The 10005-nt window shown below is 51.2% G+C and overlaps 1 protein-coding gene across 1 annotated transcript in view; it reads right to left on the bottom strand.

The window, feature by feature from the left end:
• Positions 1–2364, bottom strand: part of JAG1 (jagged canonical Notch ligand 1) — a 35600-nt gene extending 33236 nt beyond the window's left edge. Inside the window, exons 1-2 of the mRNA XM_021689196.2 lie at positions 1962–2364; positions 1226–1531 (exon numbers count right to left, since the gene is read on the bottom strand). Coding sequence (XP_021544871.1) covers positions 1226–1531; positions 1962–2042 — 387 coding nt within the window. The 5' untranslated portion in view covers positions 2043–2364. The remainder of the gene's footprint in view (positions 1–1225; positions 1532–1961) is intronic.
• Positions 2365–10005: the final 7641 nt, after the last annotated feature.

The raw sequence follows: 10005 nt of genomic DNA, 5'->3' as shown, positions 1-10005 counted from the left end.
CACCCAGGCACTCTCCCCCTTCCTCCCCTCCCGGAGATTCGAATCACAGCCCCAGCCCGCGGATAGGAGGCAGTAGAGTGCACCCCATCAGAGCACGTGGCAGAGAGTATTCCCCTGGGCACCGAGCTTCCCCCCTCCCCCCTCAACGCCCACCCTGGCAGCACCGGCTGGGCCAAGCCCCAGTCCTGGCGACGAGCCACGCCTCCTGGACAGCGCGAGCGGAGCAGAGGGCACCAGCATTTTCCCCTTTCCTCCCCTTCTGCAATCACGCTCATCTTCCTTCTACCCAGTTTGGGATGTTGCAAGGGCCTCGTTGCAGGGTCGGTGAGCGGCGCCCGGGGCCTCGAGCGGCGCCCGGGGCGGGGGTCCACGCACTTGGACTCTCAGCAGCCGCCTCTAGTGGGCCGCCCCTTCCAGGCCTTGACACGCCCCCGGAGGCTAGCGGGGGCCGGGCGCCCGCCGGACGAGGGCGCACCCCCGCCCTTCCCGGGGAAGTTTGCAAACACAGCTGGTTCCAGAGCCCGGGAACCGCTGGAAGTGAGGCCACAAGGGCTACACGGCGCGGGGGCGAGGGCAGGAAGGGGCCGGCAGGGGGCGGAGGCTCTCGGGCTCCCAGCTCCAGCCATGGCCCAGAGACACCCCCCGCCCCACACACACACCCCCAAGCGGCGGCCGCCCCCGCGCCCTTACATCCAGCCCGGAGCGCGTCCCCGCACGCCCCAAAGTCTCCCGGAGAGCAGCGGGAAACAGGCTCCCCCACACCCTCCAGGAAGGACACACCCGCTCTCCAGGCCGCTCACGAGAAAGGGGAGGGTGCCGATTTGGACGGCGTTCGAAGGCCAAAACTGCGCCGCGTCGCTTTCCACGGCCCATCAGGTTTAAATGGTTAAGCAAAGACCGTCTATAAGGACCCCCAGCTCGGGGGGGGGGGGGTCAATCTAGGGCCTTCAAATTGCAAGTTTAAACTGGCCTTCCTGGGAGCTTTGCCTCACAAACCCCTGGGGGCTCCCCACTTTTGTGCGCTTAGCAAAAAGCCTCGAACACGCGGCCTGCTGAGATCTAACGATAGAGTCTCGGCTGCTTAACACCCCACCCCGCAAGACTTTTCCAGTTAGCGCGGAGTTTCAAGCCAAGGCCTTTTAAATCCCTCTCGCAAGAGAGAGCGGGGCTCGGCAGGCGCGGGTGCGGACCTCGGCGGGCTCCCCTCACCGCGCGGCTCACTCACCGGCCAGGCGAAACTGAAAGGCAGCACGATGCGGTTGCGTTCGTTGCCACGACTGGCCTTGAGATTGAAGGTGTTGCCCCCGATGACAGGAGTGGAGCCCGAGCCGAAGCTGCAGGGCCCCCCGGCCGTGACGCGGGACTGGTACTCCTTGAGGCACACTTTGAAGTACGTGTCACACTCGTCGTGGGAGCACTTGCGGTCCCCCGGGTTCCGGACGCCGCCGCAGCAGTTCCCGTTCTGCAGCTCCCCGTTCACGTTCTGCATAGACAGGATCTCCAACTCGAACTGGCCGGAGGCCCCGCACACCTGCCGGCAAGGAAGGGAGGGAGGGAGGTCAGCGCAGGGGAAAGTTGTTTTCTTCGAGGGTGGAAGTAACGACTCCCTCCCCACCCGCCCCGACAAGCCCGCAGCGCCAAGTGAAAATAATTTTGCAAAACCGAGTGCAAAGACTCAACGTGATTTCCCGGGCATAAAATGCACGAGCGCAGGAGAAATCCGACGACTGCCCCCGGGGTGAAGAGCGGAGAGAACGCAGCCCCCTACCCCACCTGGAGGGTAGATTTAGGAGGTCCGGGACTTCCCCAGCCCAGGGGCTGCGTCTCGGGAGCAGGACCCGGCCGGGGAGCCGGGCGCCCGAGGGCTCCTGAGCCCTCTCCAGGCGCTCAACCGCAGGCGTCCAGGGAGCTGCGAGGGAAAGGAGAGGGCGGGCCAGGAAGGAGGCCCGGCGGTCTCCTACCTTGGCTCTCAGGGCGCAGAGCAGGGCGAGCAGGAGGCTCAGGGGGCGCCCGGACCGGCCGCGCGTCCGTGGGGACCGCATCGCTGCGCCGCGCGCCGCGGGCACTCGGGACGCCGCCGCCGCTGCTGCTCGCGCTGGTGCTCCGGCCGGTGCTGCCGTCGCCGCTGCCCCTGCGGCCGCCGCGTCCCGGCTCTAATATACTCCGCCGATTGGAGCATGCACGACTGGAAAACAACACCACTTTTCAAAAGCCCTTTCAAGAGCGGCGCGTTCCAGAAGGCAAAGGGCCCGGCCTCCTTTTATTATTCTGATCGCTTCTTTGAGGCGCTCCCCCTCCTCTTCCACCTCCCGGCTTTCTTTCCTTCTCTCGCGCTCCCCTTCTTTTATTATTATGATTGTGCGCAGCCTTTTATTCCCTTTCAGATCAGCTGCTTAAAAAGAAGAGAGGGAGGGGAGGAAAAAAAAAAAAAACCGAGCCCAGCTCACGGGCCGGCCGCAGGTAACACAATGACGCGTGCCCGCCCGGCTCTCGGAGAGGGACTCGGAGAGCCAGTCTGGGAGCAGCGGCCCGGGCTGGCCACCTCTACCCAGCGCGCCCGGCAGGCGCATGCGCGCTTATTAATATTCATGAGGAGGCGTGTCGCGCGAAAGACACGCCCCTTCCCTCTGGTTGATGGGGAGGGGAGGACTGGGAGGAATTTGGAAGGGGCTGGGGGCTCAGGGAGTCGCGATACCGCGTAGACTTCCCGGGGCTTAGCGCGGACCCCTGCCCTTGGGAGCTTTGGGCCAGGCGGGAAGGGGGGCAGCGTGCGGCGAGGAACTTGCTAGAGTCCGTTGCTCAGGGACGCGCGGCGCCTCGTTGCTGCCCGGGAGCCCCCTCGGACGCCTCGGGCCGGGCGCCTGTGCCCGCCCGTCGGGGCCCCAGGTGTAGGCGCCGCGGCGCTGCCTGAGCGGTCGGAGCGGGGCAGCTTCCGCCTTCCGAGCCGTCTGCGTCAGCTGCGGCTTTCGCCCCAGGAGGAGGGCCTGCCCGCCGGGAGCCCGGCCCGCTTCCCGCGAGCGAGCCGCCCAGAGCTCGCTGCTGGCAGCGGTAGCCGCAGGCGGCGGCGGCGGCGAGGCTGGCGTGCTTGCCGCCGTCTGCTCGCCCGGCGGAGGCGACCTGGGCAGGCGCTGCTGGGAACTTTGAAAAACTTTCCCGGAGCCAGGCTTGCCGCAGATTCGAGGGGAAGCCTCGGCCGCGCCCCACCCCCTCCCCGATCCGAGTCTGCGAAGTCTCGGAGGGCTCCCAGTGTCAGGGTCCAGCGTCTTTTCCAAACAGTGCCAGGTCAGGGTCTAGGGGAAGCCGGGAGGGGGAGGGCGGCGGACACACTGGGGTCCGCTCAGGTTTGGGGAGGGGCTGAGTGAGATGCTGATGGGCTTGGGCTCCCACCGTCCTGGTCCCGCTGCCCAGGCCGCAGTGCCGGGATTGCACCTGTAGGCGGCCTCCGAGCAGCTCTCTGGGTGGCAGGAGAGGAGCCTGGAATGGACCATCTCCCCGCCATCGCCCTGCAGCAGAACTTGGCTATCTGGGGTGGCAGTGGAAACCGATGCTATTTTCCACCTTAAGGCGAGCCTCGCAGTTTACAGCGACACTCCTGGTCATAACCAAGGTCAAAGGAAACCTGCGGGCTGGCCAAAGCCTCTGCCAGCCCCTCTCACAGCAGACATGCTGCTGCGTTTGAGGGGACCTCTTGATTTCCACTGAAGGGTGACAAAGTTTTGGCCCTCATATTGGGCATGTTCTGCGGAAAAGCATGACTATTCAGGGGTAGGATCGTGGCTTGACCCCTCTGGGACTGTGGGGCATGATGGGCTGCAATGGGTCAAAGGAAAATAGTTTCCAATATACTGAGTTATGAGTGCATAAAAGGTTGGGTACATTGTGGTTATTTACTGCATTTAGTGACAATATTTTCGGTGCCAGATCTCAGCACGCTGGGGAATAAGGCAGCCAGCTGACCTCTTTACATTTGTTCAAAGCCACCAAGGGTGGTTTAGCAATCTTGGTGTTTTAACAGCTCAGGAAATACTCCTAAGAAAGGTACCTTCTTAGTGGCAATGTGTCCCATCTTGACCATCATTGGTGAGATGATCCGTGGCACAGGCAGCAGCAACCTGAGCATTATGTCTTAATGTGCCCCAGTCCCTGCAATTATCCTAAATGCAAGGCAGCCAGTTGCCAACTGTAAGTGCATCTAGACTTTTCTCAAAGTTTCCAAACCAATCTCCTCTACCTCCTATCTGCCTCCTTCTCCCTTGTCCTCCCAAATGTCCATGGGGGTGCTAAGTAATGTTTTAAAGGCAAAATGCTTGTGCTGGGGACGGGGGAAACACAATTCGTGAAGGCTGATGAGGTCTTCAATTGCACACTCCTTGGAGTTCCCCATGTCTGAACCTGTTTTAATTCTGTGCCCGGTGGCTGGTCCCCCACACTCTGCTCAGGAAGGAGGCTGAGGCCTTGAGTTGAAGAGTTTAGATCCAGCCACCTGGGTTAACCCGAAAGGGCCACCTGAGATTTCAGGTGCCTCCAGGTAGTAATCTGGACTGCATGTAAGCTGGGGTCAGCTCCAGGCCACAGTTGAGTTTAGCCCCCTTCCTTTTTTTTTTTTTTTTTTTCTTATTAAGAAAGAGAACATAGATTTCTGGGGGTTGAAACTCTCCGATGAACCCTGACAGGTATGTGACATCACTAATAAACACAAAATTCACATGCTGCAGAGGACAGTGTCCCTCACCCTTCCTGAGCTTGGGAACCCACTTTTAGAGAAGACAGTTGTGGGTTAGAGGGGATTCTTCTGAAAATTTTCAGTTGGGACTCTTCCAGCTAAGTGGTACTCCCCCAAAAAGCCAGTCACGTTTACCGCAACAGACACCGACTGGAAGCTCTGCCTTCTACTTCCTTGCTGCTGGCTCTCAGCCTCGCTCTCTGCAGAACGGGGAACTTCTGCGGAAAGAAGTCAAGCACGCAGATTCCCCCTTGGCCAAGTCACATCCTGCCTTTGGGTACAGCAAGTGAACATTCTAGAAAAAAACGTTCCTGTGGAAAGTGCCCTGTTTAGCCATCACACCTACACCTGTGAGAGGAGAGGTTTGGGGTCAGTTCCTGTCTGGCCCGTCTCATGTGCTCCAATTTGGTATCTATCTTTAATTTTAAAGATGTATTTATTTTAGAGAGAGAGCAGAGGGGAGGAGCAGAGGGAGAGAGAATCTGAAGCAGACTCCCCACTGAGTGCAGAGCCCCACATGGGGTTCGATCTCACGACTCTGAGATCATGACCTGAGCCAAAATCAAGAGTCAGATGCTCAACCAACTGAGCCACCCAGGTGCCCCACTTTCTTTAATTTTAAAAAGATGCCTTATTTTACTTCTTCCACAAAACTTGCCCTGTTTTACTGAGTCATCCACAAACAGCAGTCCTGAACACCGCCCCCCCCACCAAAAGTTTAATAAGAGACATTCAAGTTATAATAACTGAATGTAAATACATTTGGTCAACTTGAATCTCAGCACTATGATAAAAATCAGCAAATCAATATTTATTGAGAACTATATTACACCTAGCAACATGGATGATCTCAAAAACATCCTACTGAATGAAAGACGCCCGACACAGAAGACTACATACTGTATGAAACTGTTTATATGAAGTACTAGGGCAGGCAAAACTAATTTGCAGTAAAAAAATGTCGATGGAAGGATAGAGATGAACTGGGATCATCTTGAGGCTTCTTCCAGAGGAGGTATAATGTTCTGTATCATGATAAGGGTTTGGGTTACACATGTGTATGCATTTGTCAAAATCCATTAGTGCACTTAAGATAGGTGCATCTCATGCGTTCAAAAGAGACAAAATCGTAATAGTCAACTTGAGTTAATTATATGGGTGCTGAAGTATATAGAGGGAAGTGAAATTATATTTGCAGCTTGGAAATGCATTTAAAAAGGAGATTATGGGGGTGCCTGGGTGGCTCAGTTGTCTGCCTTCGGCTCAGGTCATGATCCCAGGATCCTGGGATCGAGTCCCTCCTCCCTCTTATGCTCTCTCTCTCACTCTCTCAAATAAGCAAATAAAACCTTAAAAAAAACTGTTTCTTGGTTTAAAAAAATAATAAATAAAAATGAGATGATGGATGGAGAGAAGCTCGCTGGCTGGATATATGCTGGAGCAAAATAGTGAAGGGTTAAGGATAGGATCTAGAGGGGACATATGGTGTTCACATACAATTCTTTGAAATGTCTCTGCCTGAAATTTTTCACTATAAAATATGTTGAGGAAAATTGTTACCTGAATATGCCAGGTATTGTGTAGGGTGCCAAGAGTACAGTGGATGACACCAAAACAGTGGACTTAAAGATTACAGAGTGGAGGGAATTCCTGTAAGGGATGATGATAGTGTAGATTGTTGTAATGAACAAAAGGGAGGTCCTTATTTCCCCCCATTCCTTGTCTCCCTAATACTTTCTTCTTTCCAATAAATAAGAGAGGAAGGTCCAAATATATAAAGGGACCTGTAAAAAAGTCATTTAATATCTTCCTTTTTCTTGTTTGCACCTTGCAGAGAAGTTAAGGCAAGTTCAGGAGCCCTCTTCCGTAGAAGAGCAGATGGTGATCTCTTTCTGCTCCTTTCCAGCAGAACCAAAGGATGCTTATGTCCTACAAGCTCTTCTTTCCTTCTACCACAGTACCACCTCAGAAAATGCAAACCCCTGCAAATTCTGCCTAGCCAGCCCTCCGAGGAAGCACGGCCTCTGAGCAGACAACCACCTTCATGGATGATTCTCCTTCTTCCACATCACAAGCAGTTCCGAGAAAAACCTATGGGCAGCACATAAGACATTAAAAAATTCAGGATAAAGTTATAGCTCCCACGGCAACCATAACCAGGCCACAAGTTTATCCATTTAAGCATAAACTGAGTAGATCCAGCCCTCTTTTTTCAAAGCTTCATTTTACATCCACAAGAGAGCTGAATTAATTTTCTTTGGAAACCAGAACTACGAATTTCTTGCATTATTAACAGTAATTTTGTATGAGCTTTCGTTTAAAACATTGTTTTGGTTTGGACTTGAGCTCAGGTATTTATAATTTTGCCTGTCCTGCCCCAATGCCGTCTCGCAGGCTTTATGCGGAAAGCTCTCAGGACAGAGTTCCATGTCCACGGCCCCTTTAACAAGCCAGTGATCGAAAGTCACAAAAAACCCAAGATGCAAAATCTAGGAACCGGGGGACTGATCTCCTCATTTTACTCCTTGAGTTAAAACCGAAGATTCTGTATGACCTTTCATAGTTTTATATAGTTCTATAGTTTCATAGTTTACTGTGGAAAAAAGTTCTACTTGTAAAACATACCCTTTTCTTATGGCTGAGAGCCTTTTTGAAAATAAAAAAAATCTTGGGTGTCAATTGCTGTTAAATTGACCTTCTCAAAACAATTATAAATGAATCATTCACCCTCCTTTTTGTGGTGATAACATAGTGAGTTTTCTGTTCTGTGAATGACACCTGAACAACTTGACCCATAGATATTCTGGGATAGGATTTTAAACAAACAAACAAACAAAAACCCCAAATTGGTCCATTTGTACAATTGACTGATCTAAATGCAACTAATAATTTTCTGTAATTGCAAAGTGTGACTGAGCTCTTACAAACCTTTTCATCTCCTAAAAGGCTCTGGAAATTACACTCCCAGAAGCAGGTAGCATGTGGAAACTACCCCAATACAGTTCACTCTGTGAACTCACTCTGTGAGCACCTTTTCATCTGGTTTGCATTCTGCTTTTGCAAACAGGCACAAACCCAAATCTGCCTCCAGATCTAAAAAAATTGTTAAGAATTAAAGTAGTTGTTGGAACTTGGGAAAAGGAGAGCTAAATATATTCAGTTATCTGAGAAAATTTCAGAACTACATAAATGTGAGAGTCAAAGAAAGGTGATTACACCTGGCAATGGCACGAAAGCCATGCACTTTCCACTCACAGTATTTCATGTTTCGGTTAATGGTTCTCAATAAATTACAAGACTCTGTCTGCGTTTGACACTTTTGTTCTCAAGCCAATGGTACCTTTACTGATGCCTTTCTCTAAATTAGAAGTTATGAAGGACATGAAAAGTGGATGTTTGCAATACTTAAGTTTAGTTTTTCATGTGGAATATAAATAGTTGTTTTTATTATTGTCTTTATGCCAAGATTGCTCAAGGATGGCTAAAGAAACATTCACTTGAGCACAGAAATATTGGCACAAATACTACCTACAAACTTCTAGATCCCTAGGTATCAGCCATAACATACACAGATTTTTATAAGCATCAGTTAAAAATGATTTCAGAACATGTCAAAGATTCCTTTTTTCTTTTTGGAAATGAACTTAAGGCATGGAAAACTTAAAATGACTGTAAAGGAGAAAGTTTAGTTTCCAGAAGATGGCTATGGCGTCCATGGTAATATTTTTTTTCAAAGGCAGGTAACAGCTAGAGAAGTCAATTACATCATCTTAGGATAGTTTGGCAGTAATTCATGTGACGAGGAGCTGGGGGTTTTAATAGACCACACGTGGAATATGCCGTAATGGTGCAGTGCACCTGCTAAAAATACTAGGGCCACATTCTGAAGCTGCATTACTAGAAATGTAGATTAGCAATCAAGGAAAAATCATAGCCCTAGCATATTCTACACTAGCCTTAACACAACTGAAGTGTTTTGACCAGGTCTGGGCACCATTGTTTTTAAAACTGTGGTAAATAGACATGACATAACATTTGCCATCTTAACCATTTTTAAGTGTACGGCTCAATAGTAAGTACATTCACGGCGTTGTGAAACCAATCTCCAGAACTTTTTCATCTTCCCAAACCGAAACTCTGGACCCATTAAACAACTCCCTATTCCTCTCCTCCCCCTCCCCTGGCAATCACCATCCTGCTTTCTATGAATTTGACTATTCTAGCTACCTCACATAAGAAGAATCATACAGCATTTGTCTTTTTTTTTTTTTTGAAGATTTATTTATTTGGGTGGGGGAGAGAGAGTGTACCAGGTGGGGGCGGGGCAGAGGGAGAGGAAGAGAGAGAATCTCAAGTAGACTCCTTGCTGAGCTTGGAGCCTGATGGGGGGGGCGCTCCATCCCACGACCCTGAGATCATGACCCAAGCCGAAATCAAGAGTCCGACACTTAACCAACTGAGCCACCCAGGCACCCCTTTATTTGTCTTTTTGTGACTGTCATTTCATTTAGCATAGTGTCCTCAATGTTCATCCATGTCATAGCCTGTGTCAGAATCTCCTTCCTTTGTAAGACTAAATAATATTCCATTGTACATAGACACCACCTTTTGCTTATCCACTCACCCGCTGGTGGACACTTGGGTTGTTTCCATCTTTTGACTATTGTGGCTAATGCTGATATGAACATGGGTGTACAAGTATCTCTTCTGGCTGCTTTCAATTATTTTGGACATATGCTGGGCACCATTTTTAAGAGTCATCTTGACAACTGGGCCATGCTCAGAAGAAGGTCTGCATTTTCAGACCTCTCAGCCCAGCAATTGGAGGACTCGGGAGCGTCTAATTGGAGGAGAGCAGAAAGGAGGCATTGCAACTGTCTGCAGTACTGGAAAGGTTGACTTGAGTAAGAGCAGACTTGAAATGCTGCAAACAGCAGACAAGATTCAGTGGGTGGAGGTTACCAGAAAGTTGATTTTGACTCAGCAGAAAGACAAGCTTTGTTTTCATAAGAGCTCTTCCTTAGTGTCATAGGCTGCCTTAGGGATAGTGAGTCCCTGCCAGTGAAGGTAATCAGAGCTTGCTGGGACCACTGGACAGTGGCAGGAGACAGGGAGGTTCCCCATCCTGGATGGGAGCCTGAACCAGGCGGTTTCCTAGGAAACTCCTCTCTATGAGGCCATGACAGGATTAACGGGTAGGATGGCGGTTCAGGTCCATACCCACAGAGAGAGTCTAGGAGCCAGTTTTCGATCAATGTGATGTTGATGCCACTGATTGAGGA

Source organism: Neomonachus schauinslandi, chromosome 10 (genome assembly GCF_002201575.2).
Source record: "Neomonachus schauinslandi chromosome 10, ASM220157v2, whole genome shotgun sequence".
NCBI classification, from domain to species: Eukaryota; Metazoa; Chordata; class Mammalia; order Carnivora; family Phocidae; genus Neomonachus; species Neomonachus schauinslandi.
The sequence above is the reverse complement of the archived record's forward strand: the minus strand, read 5'-3'. Positions and strand labels throughout refer to the sequence as shown.